The sequence below is a fragment of the Stegodyphus dumicola genome, chromosome X1 (assembly GCF_044657685.1).
Source record: "Stegodyphus dumicola isolate Sdum_Otavi_A_Nest chromosome X1, ASM4465768v1".
NCBI classification, from domain to species: Eukaryota; Metazoa; Arthropoda; class Arachnida; order Araneae; family Eresidae; genus Stegodyphus; species Stegodyphus dumicola.
Window position 1 is genome coordinate 169,804,422 of NC_140780.1, and position 14,537 is coordinate 169,818,958.

A 14,537-nucleotide genomic window follows, 5' to 3' on the forward strand; every position below is an offset into this window, starting at 1 on the left:
GGTTCGAATCCCGGCGAGAGCATTGCTCATTTTTTACGTCCTTAGCATAAAAAAACCTAATCACTCTACAAATTGTCTTTCTGAAATCTATATATGGTTTCATGTATAATATTTCACAAAAGGGATTTAAAGAAAATTTAATCACTTGTTCTTTAAATTTTGCTTTAGAAAAAGTGTATTTAATGTGTTTCTCTTCAAGGTATGCTATTTAGATTACTTTTTATCTTTCCTGTAAAATATTTACAAACAAATAAAGCTCATATATTTGAGATCATTTGATATTCAAACCATATATTTATTTTGAAACATCTTAAGAAATCTGATGCAGACATTACATAGCTTCCTTGTACACCAAATAAATTAATCACATTTTTGACTAAACTTCATTTAAACTTAATTTGTTTGAAAATGAATTATGATCTTCCATTTCAAAATGCCCATTTGGAACTGCCGATTGCAATAAAAAAGGGAGGTACACAACTAGATGTTATAGCAATCCCATACAAAAACTTTCAACATTCTACGGTTAACCGTCTTTGGGTTATGCGATATATATGCATACATACGTACAGACACACATCGCGCTAAAACTAGTCATAAGTTCCAAATATAAAGTTTCAGCATTTTATGGTGAAGTTATGCAACATACGTACGTGTAAGTGTCATGATGGAACTAATCAAAATGGAAATTTCCTTTGAAATATGAAAATCAAAAATTTTTCGCGATTACAATACTTTATTTATTTCTCACAAGTCAAAATGATGTCATAAATAACTAACTACTAATAAATTTATGATGCAATCTAAAGAATTATTTAAATCTAATACTTTAATCTGGAATAAACTTAAAATATTTGAAAATTAAATATAAACGTAATATTAAAATAAGTTGTGAATAATTTGTATTCGAAAAATTGGAACATGAGAGGGGAAAATTATCACAAATTCCTTTTGTATATTGAAAAGTATTTTCTCAGAAAATAACTAAAGAATGGAAGATTAATTTTTCACCATTATTGAAGCAATTCCTTAAAGGAACTGGAAATTTAAAGCATTTTACGTAGTTTCTATTACTAATGCATATTGACTAACTTTCTGTATTCGGCACATATCTTGCTTGATTAAGGTACGAGCAATGTACAGCATATGTGTTAGTATGCAAACTATAACATAGCCAAATAGGAGATAAAGTAACATTTTATCTACCAACCCTGTGACAAAGATAAAATAGGAAAAAAACCAATTTCACTTGCTAAATTCAATGGAGGGGAGAATTAGCTTAATATATCCACATGGTAAGGGGGGCCCGCTTTTGAAGTAGTTTGAGTCAAAATACTTGCCGTTTTTGTGACAGACCAGATGAGTGAGTACACACGATTATTTTTTATGCCGTTACCTGAGGGAGCTGAACCGCTCGGAGGGGTTAATGTGTGATGAGCCTTGGAAGTACTGTGAAATTGTTTTAAAACTTGCTTATTTGTATATTTTTTAAAGTCTATTAAATGTGAGCAAATAGTTGCACAGAGAAAATAAAAGTTGTGCATTGATGATGACATGAATTACTATTGCAAATAGGGACTGACAATGGCTGTAAAATGTCTGTTTTAAAGTAAGAAACTATAGACTTCAGTTTTTTTAATTATAATACGAGTCTACCATTTTGAGATTTGCTAGAGGAATTTCATCATCAAGAATTTCATAACGTAATTCGCTGGAGAGATTTTCTGAACATTAATAAACAATCTTCCTCTCAACCACGATAGAGGTTAGTGAATCTGACATCTGTACCGAAGGACCCGAGTTCGCATCTAAAAATAAGCATAGATGTCTGTAAATGTAAAGTGTTTGTTTTGCATCATAACACTCTGAATATGCGGTGAACTGAAAGTCCTGTTGAGAAGTTGGTGGTATGGGAAGAGGTGTGGGAGAATCAAAACCATAGCTGTTAGGCACTCTTTCTCAAAATTGTGGATAGAATTGAGCTAAAGTCAGGCTCGAGGTGCTCAAGGCTGGCACATTTGACTTCTTGCCACAATGACTGTCATGGTCTTGTGCTGACCTTTGCCATGCTAGTGAGATTGGTGACAACATGAAGTGGGCTTTTCCCATAACATTTTAATGAACTGATTTTGAAATATTTGGAATTATGATTTGTACATAATGTAATGCTGTGTACCTGATGCCAAAATATTTTATGTTTTGAGTGTTTTTAAGGCAGAGGCCGTCCTTTCGAATGTGAATAAATTTGAAATACAGTAAAATAAAATGCTGTACATTAAAAAATTACAATTTTCTGAAGTTTCTGCATTCTACATTTCTGTGTGTGGGTTCAAAATATATTTATGAATGAATTTTCTTCCAGAATTCAAAAAACATTAGTAATACTTGTGAAAACAGCACCGTTGCCCTGAGGATTCAAACTGAGGGCTTCTGATCTGCACCAAAATGTGTCTACTACAAGAGCATTGATGAATTTGGCAAATGAAGAAATTTTAAAATAAGCGAAATCTTGCTTAAAATTTTAGACTTTTTCTTGCTTAGTTTTGAAAAGTGCACTCTAGAGCTTTATGTGTGTATTCATATTAATTTGCTTCATAATTAATTTTAATATTCTTCATAATAATTATGCAAAGGATGGATGAAATTGGCAATGCCAAGGTTTCACTTGCTCCCTGTTATATATGTAACTGGTATCTATTATTATTAATAACTGGAATATACAGAATATTAGAGTAGTAATGTAGAAGAAATGATGTTGTGCACATCTTGTAATCATCATTGAGCACTTATCCAGCATTTAAAAATTATACATGGCACAGTTAGCGGTAGATTAAAAAAAGAAAATATTTTTTAAAAAAAACCATGCAGCATCGCTTGTGAATAATCATGGACATTCTACACAAAAATGGGAAGTTTTTTTACAGTGAAATCGAAACTTCCATTACTGGTAAGTGCATTGTTTATTTTTATTTGAAGTGGCTAAAAATACGTATATATAAACTATTTAAAGTCCTAAATTAAATATGGATGGATTATAGCCACCTAGTAATCTAAATTTCAAAGGTAATTTAAGCAAAAATTGGAAGAAGTGGAAACAAAAATTCCAAATTTACATGTTAGTGTCTGGTGGTATTATCATATCTCCTGAAATTAGAAGTAGCTTTTTTATTGCATATTATTGGTGAAGAAGCACTTGAAAAGTTTAATACTTTTACTTTAAGTGAAAAAGATAAGAAGGATTTTGACAACATAATTGAAGCTTTTGAAAATTATTGCATACCGAAAGCAAATAAAGGTGTTGATAGATGTATATTTTTCTGTTGAACACAACATGTAGGTGAATTGTTTGATGATTTTTTAAGAAATTTAAAGAAATTAAGTAGAAACTGTGGATTTGCAGAATTAAAAGATAGTTTAATAAAAGATAGAATAGTAAGTGGAATTCTAAGTAAAAATCTCAAAGATAAGGGAAGATCAGTTAACATTGGAGAAATTTATTAAGATATGTAAATCTTCTGAATTAGAGAACTTCAGCTGAAAATTTTAACCAAAGGAAATAAAACTGAAGTGATCAAGCGGAATAAAATCCCACCTTTAGAGTGAGAAAGTCAGCCTTGTAAGAAAAACTATCCTGTAAAACAAAAACAACAAATTATTATATCATCTTCAAACTATCAAGGAAATACATACAATAATCTAAAACCACGTAGAAAATGTGGAATTTTTCATAAGTTATATAATTATCATGCTTATAAGATTTACTTGTACTGGGGGGGGGGAATTCACTTTTCTAAAATGTGCACTTAAAAAAAATGTTAGTGTTTTACAGAATAATTTAGAGCTTGAGTTGCATTATGGCAATGAATATATTTTAGTTTCAGTAGAAGATACAAATTCATTTTGTAAAAATAGAACGGAATGGTTTGAAGGACTAAAAGTAAACATATCTAAATATTTGTTTGTTAAGTTGGATACTGGTGCTCTGTGTAATGTGCTACCATTGCCTGATATGAAACAATTAAATTTAAGAGATAAATGTTTGACTAAATCAAAAGTCTCTTTAAGGAATTACAATGGTACTACAATTGATGTAGTCAGAAAATGCAAATTATTATGTGAAACATCGAAAGAGGCCAAGTATTTAGAGTAGAATTTCAAGTAGTAGGCAAGTGATAAAACTGTTCCAGCTATTTTAGGTTTACGTACATTGCAAAAATTAAACCTAGTACAAAGGATTTGTACAGTTTATTAAACCCATTAAAAAAGGAATTTGCAAGAATGGAAAAAGGAAGTACTACAAAGAAAATTCATTAGTTGTAGTAAGGAAAAAAAAAAGGTGGTAATTTAAGAATGTGTTTAGATAATCAGCACCTTAACCAAAATATACTGAGAGAACATTATCACATGCCAGTCTTTGAATAAATTTCATCTCAAATGACAAATGCGAAGGTGTTTAGTATTTTAGATACAATAAAAGTATTTTGGTAAATTAAATTGTCGAATTCAAGTTGTGAATTTACAACATTTAATACTCTGTTTGGTAGATACAGTCAAAAGTCGTTAATCCGGACTCGTCGGGACTTCGGCGATTCCGGATTATCGATTTTTCCGGATTATAGATCAGTTTAAATCTGGTAAGATGGCATGCAGAAATTACAAAATTAAAAATATGAAACCGTAATTTATGAAATAAAGAACAATTATGATCTAAAGGGTATCAAAATTTACAAAAAGAAAAAGCTTAATATTTATTTGTTTACTTTATTAAACATTTCTTTCAACGTAGGTTGTTTAAGTTGCTTAGTTTCATGTGATAATACTTTCTCATTAATTCTATTAAACAGACATAATTTCTTGTTTAGTTACAAAGTTCCGCTGTTCAAGTCCTATAATTGCTGTGTCGAGAATACTGACTAATTTGTCAGTCGAAATGTTTTCGTTTTCAATAACCTCTCTGTCATTTTCTACACTATCAGAAGCGAATTATAATGACGAGGAACTTGATTCAAATCATATCAAAGACGGAGTACATCGAGATGAAATACTACATTTAGTAAGGAATTATAAGCCAAATAAAATAAAAACATCTGCCCTGAAGATAAGGATTGTGCTGACAGATCAACTTCTAATTCATTGTGCGCTGCGGCGTTTCTCCCCTCCCCCTGCCGCAGAGCAGCATGAAATTGATTTTCAGATTTCAAAATATACTTTCGCTTTGTAGATCCTTTACATATTAGTAAATATATATCAGAAATTCTATTTGACATAATCGAAAGTTCAAGCTTACTTTTATAAAATTGCTCTAACAGTCTGCAAAAAATAATAAGCCGGATTCAATTCGAAGATTAAGGAACAACGCAATCTGCAACATTAACATCTTAGCTTATACCATCCGTTATACATTAAACACTCATGCGTAAACGTATTATGTGCTTGCGCACACGCATATTCTCAGCCGAAAAGGTCTTACGCGCACGCATAAACGCCTATGCACAGAATGTTTGTAGCTTTGAGGTCCGGATTATAGATCATTCCGGATTATGGGTGTCCTAATTAACGACTTTTGACTGTATTGTTTTTTTAAGGTTGCCATTGGACTGAGTTCATCATCAGAAGTTTTTCTGAAATTTTAGTGATTTTGAAGGAGTTCAAATATATATAGAGATGACTTATTAGTTTGGGGAAAAGATAAAAAAGAACGTGATTTAAGATTAAAGAAGTTGTTGGACAGAGCCAGATGAAAGAATGTTAAATTTAATTTAAATAAATGTAAATTTGGGCTGAATGAAGTGAAATGACACATATTTTCTAAAGATGGTTTAAAACCAGATGAAGACAAAATTAATACTATTCTAGATATAAAACCACCAGAAAATGTCAAAGAATTAGAAACTCATATAGAAATGTTTACATATGTTTCTATATTTATACCCAATGTATCAAAACTGACATCTTGTTTAAGAGATTTGTTGAAAAAAGCAAATTATCTGGAACTGGAATGCAGCATATGAAAAAGCATAGAATACTAAAAGATGTCTTAGTAAATAGACCAGTTTTACAGTATTAGGATATAAACATGCCAGTAGTTTTATCTGTAGATTCATCTCAAGAAGGACTAAGATTACTGCAGAATAGTTTACCAGTAGCATATGCATCTAAGGCATTAACAGAAGAATTATGCTCAAAGTGAAAAGGAAACTTTAGCTATTGTATTTATGTGTGAGAAATTTCACCAGTATATATTTGGAAAGCATGTTACATTTCTAAGTGACCATAAACTGTTATAATCAGTTTTCAAAAAGCTAATAAATATAAATGCCCAGTAAGATTGCAAAGAATGCATATAAGATTACAGCCGTATCAGTTTGAGGTAACCCCAGGAGGAAAAGAACTTAACGACTTTTGACTAATGTTAGTGTTAACATTAGTCAAAAGTCATCTAAAATGTAGATGCATTATTGAGATCATTTACTGATAGATGATTTGATTTCTTTGAAGGAGATGTAGAGGCCCATGTTGGATTGGTTGTAGAATGTATACCAATGTCTAAAGACAAAATGGAAGTTTTTCAACTGGAAACAGAAAAGGATGAAGAACTACAAGTTTTAAGAAAATTAATTAAAACTGGATGGCCAGATGAAAAATGTATGGTTCCACAACTGGCAAAACCATATTTTAACTTCAGAGAAGAACTATCAGAAGCAAGTGGATTATTATTTAAAAATTCCTGTGTTGTACCAAAAAGCTTACGAAAAGATAGTAGAATTCATTATGGTCATTTAGGAGAAGTAAAATGCAAGAACAAAACATGAGAAATGTTATATTGGCCAGGAATGCTGAAAGAAATTGAAGGTTTTAAGTTTACAAAAAGCTAATACTAAAGAACCAATGATATTGTTGAGTTTTTCTTTTCTGACACCAGTGGTTACATTATTTCCTCTCTTCACGTTCGTATGGGGTTTGTGAGGATTTGGAGTGAATAATGACAGTACTACTTGATGAAGTATCGAAACACACTTTATTGGCATTTAAGGGTTTGTATTGTCAGGACAGCTCCAAAATATGTTTTTACAGTTGTCAATGAACTACTATAAACACGCTGAAACGATCAGCGACACAGCCTCCAGGCTATCACGGTGGAGACAGCTTCACGGCAAAGCACTAGAGTACAGCTCCCGACTCTGCTTGGTCGTTCTCGGAAATCCACGTACTCTCGGGACTCCACGCTACAACTCACGCTGAACTCGACTACACACAGAGCACAAGTCCCAACTCTTCGATTTAGTCATTCTCCCGGAGCTCAACACACTCTCTCAATGATGCACTAACCGCGATACACTACGAGACTCTTTCGGTGCACTATACGACCCACTCGGCACTTGCTGCCCGGCTGTCAACTCGATCGACTCCACAAGGATTGACTCGCTAGACAAGACAGCAACTCGATACTACTTCTCCGCATACCAGCTGGGTTTATATAGCTTTCGGCTTGTGTTCGAGAACATTATGGGCTAAACCGGTAAGAATTTGTCCCAGAAGGTTCTTTATCCATCCATGGCATATCGCCAATTTTGTCGCCAAATGGGCGATTTCTCGCCAAATGTGGCAGTATGGCAACCTTAAAACTGTTGTGGGGAAGCGATCGTACCGCACCTGTACATTTCATAACAATATCTAAAGAAATACCTGATGATCCATGGGAAATATTGGGAACAGATCTCTTTTACTTTCAAGGAAGGCATTATGTAATCGTTATAGATTAGTTTAGCAAATACATCGAAATTGGACATTTGGAAGATTTGTCAAGTGTAGCAGTAATAAAGCAATTGAAATAAATTTTTGAAAGACATTGGTATTCCGAAAATAGTATATTCGGATAATGGTCCACAATATAGTTGCAGGAAATTTAAAGAATTTGCAAGATAGAATCCAAATTAACCACAATCTAATGGAATGGTTGAAAGACACATTCAGACTGTCAAGCAAATGTTAGAAAAAGCTGTAGTTGACAATAAGGATCCATATTTAGTATTACTGGAATATCATAACTCTTCTATTTCAGATGAAATTAAGTCACCTACAGAATTGATGTTTGGAAGAAAAGTAAATGGATTGATGCCTATAAAAGAGAATTTCATCCCAACTAAATAATATGAAGACCATAAACAATATTTACTGAAGAGACAAACCTTACAAAAAGCTATTATGATAGAAATGCAAGACCATTAAAACCACTGAAGGTATAAGATTATGTGTACATAAAAGAAAAGGGAAAAAATTTAATGAAAAAGAGAAAATTACAGAAGCAAGAAAGACCACATTCATACAGGATTGTAAGAACAGATGGAAGAATTATAGAAAGGAACAGAAGAGACATTTCATAAAGGAAGTAATCAGAAAGCGTTTGCAATGCAAAACAACCATGAAGTTACGGATGAACCCGCGATTAGTAGCAATACTTCGAATTTAGGTGTACCTGTAAATTCTTCAGCACCCAACAAAAGTGTTGTGCCACCAAATACCGAAAGAGGTGTTGTATCACCAAATTTTGCAAATGGACTTAACTACATAACTCAATCTGGTAGGATTGTTAAAAGAATATGTATAATTTTATTATTATTTCTGTTAAAAAAAGGGAGATGTTATCTATGTAACTGTATCTGTTATTATTGTTAATCATAATTGTAATATAGAATATTAGAGTAGCAATGTAAAATGAACGATGCTTGTGTACATCTCGTAATCATCATTGAGCACTTATCCAACATGTAAAAGGGATACACTCCATTTGTGAGTTTGTGTTCCTGAAGTTTTAGTTTGGATTCTTCAATTGGTAAGTCTATACTTTAGGGTACCCCTTGGATTATTTCCAGGTTGTTTCATTTATGGTAACCTGAGTAGTTGAATGTTATGAAAACCTTATTATGATGTGATTGGTTGTAACGCGTGATTACGGTGATTTTGACTGTTGAGAAGATATTTATAAGGGCTTATTTATGTGTTGGATTTTCGTTAGGAATTACGTTGCTTATTGTGTGCTTTATGCTCTAAAATGTACGTTAACCTACTGTTGGTACAATTAACCTGAAGCTTTTGAACACTTTGGACAGAATGGGAAAGAAGACACTGATTGACTGGTGTATAAATGAAGATTTAAATGGCTTCTTTAACCTCTCGGTAAATTACACAGTGATATTTAAGGGTTTGGAAACCAGAGCTAATATCAACACTATGGAAAGTACGTAGGGTGTAAGGGTGTAATGAAAAGGGATTTTTGAAAGAAATGCCACTTAAAGTCCAGAGGGTATTTTTCATTTTTACTGTTGTGAATTTATGTAGTGATGGCGGTATATAGATTCTAGTTTAGATAATTTAGTTTTTGGATGCTGTTAAGGAATTCTGTGTGTCACACATACCAAAGAAACAAAAATTTTTAAATATGGTAAGTTGATATATCCTTTTTGTACTGCATAGATTAGGTAACATGTATTTCCATTCATATGTTACTTCCTTGATTGATTCAAAATGCAGTTTATTGAGATTATATATTTTAAAATTATTTTTTGGACACCATTTTACTGGAGAGGCCGCTGGACATGGAATGCCCCCCCCCCCCAAATTTGCCAATTTTCTCCAAGGGGTACCCTAAAATATATTTTGCCTTCTCTTTGTCAGTTTTAAATGCTGAAAAAGCAGGAATAGCTCATCATAGCTGATTTGGTTTTAAGTAATGGGATTTATAAAATTGTGGGTCCAGGGTAAAACATTTAAAGAGAGGGGGAACTTGCAGTTCTCAAACGTTTTCCAGATATTTGGAGAACCAGAGTACTATAAATTTACTGTGCAACTAATTGCTTCTTGATAAAGATTTTTGGGGAGTCTCTTTCTTTAAAAAATATATATTTAGGTCAAGTGAACAAAATGCTGGAACTCTGGTTTGTAAAGATATTTTAGTCTCTTTCTTTAAGAAATAGATTTTGATAAATTATTTTAATAGTTCTCTCTCTCCAGATAGTTGTAAGACAATCCTGTAGTGAATTTTAAAATCACAAAAATAGAAATTTTGGAAAGTGCACACACGCACACATGCACATATTCATATAAGAAAATATTTATTAGTTAAATTTTTAAACTTTTGAAAGAGATGAAATGTGTTAAATTGAAATGGAAATCAAATAAGAAATGCTTCAAAACTATAACCCCCCACCCCCAAAAAGGAACTGTTTAGAGTAAAAGGTATTTTGAAAGAAATCGTATTTATACCAGCAAGATGATTTAGTTAGTTAATAATCATCAATTTATTAACAGAAATTAACTTGTATTTAGTTTCTGTTTACACACAGATATATTTAATTTAAAAAGTAATGCTTTTATTCAACATACCCGAAATTTGATGCACACATCCTCCTACTCACAAAATTGAGCTGTTAAAAGCTTTCTGGTCTTTGAACATGCATTGGCCTTTTAAATGGGTTTCCAAAAGCTTCAAGTTGAAAATATGTCTGCTAATTGAAGAATAAGTCTTCATTTGAAATAACATTCTTTCATTTAGTTTTAACTACATTAAACATCTTATCGAAGGTAGAACTGAATTGTTTATTGACTGAAGTACTTCTTGAAGAACATAGTTTTAAGATTGAAATTATTTACTTCTGGTTAGTACAGTAATTTATTTCCTTTGTTAAATGTTTAAGAAATATCTTTCACACTTATCTCCTGTGTTGACTATTTTATGAAATCTCCAGAAGTATATGCTAACTTTCCCCAAATAATTTATTTATGGTTTTTTATTCATTGTTTACTAAATTTCCTTTTTTTTATTTTTGCAAAATGTTATTCTGTTTAATTTTATTAATTACTTCTTTTTCTGATTTTTTATTTATTGCAGGTCAAATAAGGAAAGTATATGTTTTCAAATGGCAAGTCCTAATGTGAAGAGAGATTGGACAACTGATTTGAGACTTGCAAAACTTGCATTAGGTATGTGATGTGTAAATGTTGTTAACATTGATTAACATTTGTTTCTCTGTACTAATAATGCGGGAGCCATTTTGGATAGTACATTTTTAGGATAATCTATGGCTAAGGTTTTCATAAAAAAATACTTTTCTTATTTGTATACATCTTTTTTGACAGTTTTTTATTAATGATTAACAAAGGCTATATAGGATTCCCTATTAATCTGAAAGATCTTAACCTGTATTACATTTATTTACATAATTTGTAAAAATATCGACAGACAATTTTCATAGTTGCATAAATTGAGTGTATGTGATATGAAATATTCAAGGAAGATTGCATAAAAGGGTATGGTTAGCTCTTGTTTCCTAGAGTTAAGCTTGAAAAAAATGTTTTCTGAGGATTACCAGATGTCCCTTTTTTTTTTTTTTTTTTTTTAATCATTAAGTTAGCATCCACAAAGAAGTTTAAAAAATAAACATGCTTCTCCAGAAATTAGATTTGTGGCTTAAAATTTTTAAACATGTTTTGCTTTTAAATAACAGAGGCTGGAATTATAGACATATTGTCTGAGTAGTGTTGATACAGCTTTGTCTTGAACTCTACCAAAACTTTTGCATTCTTTTTAGCAGGGAGGTTAGCTATAAGAGTGCAGCTAGCTGTTAATGATCTGGGTACCATAAAAAAATGCTAAATAAACTCATCTTCTGAAAAGCAATTTTCTATGCAGGTCATTTTCATAGTTGTCAGCCTACTACAAATTCACTTTACTTAGCATCATGCTTTGTTTATATTGATGATTTTTTGAGGGGGGGCCTTACAAAGGCTTCACTTCTGATTCTTTATGTTGTAGAATAAGTCTGAAAAGGAAGTGCTAATTCATAGCCAAGTTGTAAAAAAAAAGTCCTTCCATCAGGATTTTGGGGAATGAGAAGCAGAATAAATGGTTTGTGTTCTAGAGACATGTGCAGGAAGGGTGTTTAAAAATCGCATTATCTCAGAAAACATACAAAAGAAGATAAACATTCAAAGAAATTAATCAACTATTTCAAGAAACTCAATTCCAAACTTGCCAACAGAATTTGTGCTTCAACGAGCTGTCTTGTTTTCCGAACATCACAACGGCTGCAGGTTCATGAACTGCACTTCTGAATTATTTTTTTAAAAAAAAATATATAACCCAGAGATAGTTAAAAGAGTATAAAATGCTGAGATTATTGCTAATTCACTGTTAATTTAGCATTCATTTCAGTATTAATGAATTCCTTGCAGTGCATTCATTTTGTAGTGTATCTACAGATATTAGTAATCATGATTAAATTATTTCCACTAATGGTTCAGAATTTTTATTTTAAAAAATGGTGGACTGCAGATAATGTTGTTGGAAGTTGAAAGGAAATGCATTTGCAGCAGTTTCTATTTTTCATATGTTAGTGACATGGTAATCAAAATATGTGCATATTGTTTGTAGTAGACACTGCAAGCAGTGACAGGAATGTCTTTGAAGATCTTGAGAATGATAAAGTCTTCTGATGCATACCAGGTTAGGCTATTTAAATTTGGTAAAGCTATCAGGACTGTCTGCCTAAGAGGAGGGATGTTTTTGTGGAGCCATTTCTTGTGGGAAACTGGTTTGCATATACATTAGACAATGAAAAAAACCAACCACGCAACCCTCTTGGGTTCAAACTCGAAGCAGGTTGAACTACCAATATTTAGCTCTCTTCACCATTTGGTCATTGATGGGCCTGATACACATCAGGTGTCTTGCTTCTGTTTTAAGTAATTTTTTCCAGTACGGCACAGACATTCTCTCAATTTCAGTTGTCTTTAAGATGTAGAGTTATTTTTCAGTTCATGTTGCAAAATGTCTGTAATGGAAGTTTTGTGACTTTGTTTATGTGGGAATACCACAGCTGTTGCAGCATCCCAGGACCACAATGGTTTCCAGCATTGACTTGTCCAATGTATACTTATCTTCAGCTTCTCGCTGACTTTCCTGAGTTACAAATAGTTATAAATCTTTTAGAAAGTGAAACATTTATAATTCTTTACATATCAAGTCTGCTGCTTTGCTTTAAAAAAAGATTAAATGGTTCATTTGAGGAAATTTGTCTTTCACATTTGTCTCCAGTCACATGAGTATTTCATTCTCATATTAAGGAAACTGAAAAGAGAGAAAATTCCATGCTAAGTATCTTGGTATACTGTTTGTAATGCAGAGTATTTTTTCCAGGGAAGAAAACAGAGACTTGTATGTTACTGATAGTCAAAGATCTACTTCAGGAGAGACAGGATGAAGTGTTTAAAATGTTTCTAATATGTCGTGTTTCTCTTCTAGTCTAGTCAAATAGTGTGTTGATACTCCTTTAAAATTATTTGTTTCAGTTCAGCATTTCTTATAGCATCATTTTTCACCATTTTATTTCCTTCTGTATTTCTTCCATTTTCTTAATGAGTTACTACTGTATTGTTGCTGTGGAAATTCTGTTCATCATTTACACCAGTTTGAAACTATAAAAAAATTTAGATTCATAACTTAGATATTAAACTACCAAAACATACACATATATGTGATGATAAAATTTAGTTCCTTGCAGTAATTTGATATGAGATATGAGTGCTTGACTAGGGAAGAGAGTATTTTGCAGTCACACTCATGACTGCAAAATTATCTCTGAAAAGAATCACTGAAAAAGATGTACTGTAAAAGATCACTGAAAATTAGTTACACATTAGAAGATGTGGAGAACTTTTGAAGAATCAAAAAATCACTTGATAATCTACATATCTCTTTATTGATATTGATTACCATATGCCATGGCACATCACAATGTTGGCTAATCTACACCCTTTGATTTTGATGATGACGCATTACATTTTTAACAGAAGCAGCCAAGCAAGAGATGTCCTTTAGCTATTAACCCTTTGCGGCACAGTGTGTCCAGTTTAGACATACCTGAAAATTTCCTTCTGTACGCACAGAAAAATTGAATGGAAAAGGATTTGTAGGTTATTCTGAACCGTCTTTATTTATAGTAGATGGCAGCTCAACACAAACCAGTCCATATATTTTAGCCATGTTTAGTTTTTTATGACCCTCATTTTTCAAAGAAATCTTCCAGATTTTTTTTTAGGGTATAAAAGGAATTGTTTGAAAAGAATTTTCTATGTTATTTTTTGGCTGTATGCTAATCTCCTTATTCTATATTAGTTTTAAGTTTTTACCTTGAAATCTTGCCTAAAATCAAACGGTGAACCCTAGGTGTGCCCAGACCCGGCTCACCGATAATCTAGGACAACTGAGATTCTTTAGTCTTTGTTGCTCTGCATCTCAAAGCTCTGTTCATTGACAACAATGCTCGTTTCAGCACTCTTTTTCAAAGCTCTATTCAATCAGTGTGCCACTTTGGGCACACCCACAGAATTAAAACGATAAGTGCTATCTTCACAAAATTTTACTTGTGTACTCCTCTAGGCCTAATTACACTGCCTACTTTTTTTTTTTTTTTTTTTTTTTATCAAGACTCTGACTTTAAAAGGTAGGGTGCTGGAAAGGGTTAAGAGTAGGCAGAGAA

The 14,537-nt window shown here is 32.2% G+C and overlaps 1 protein-coding gene across 2 annotated transcripts in view; it reads left to right on the forward strand.

The window, feature by feature from the left end:
* LOC118195868 (rho guanine nucleotide exchange factor 10-like protein) overlaps window positions 1-14,537 on the forward strand; it is a 163,668-nt gene that overhangs the window by 112,713 nt on the left and 36,418 nt on the right. For both annotated transcript variants that reach the window (XM_035367208.2, XM_085808331.1), the window contains one exon: window positions 10,889-10,980. In XM_035367208.2, coding sequence (XP_035223099.1) covers window positions 10,889-10,980 — 92 coding nt within the window. The remainder of the gene's footprint in view (window positions 1-10,888; window positions 10,981-14,537) is intronic.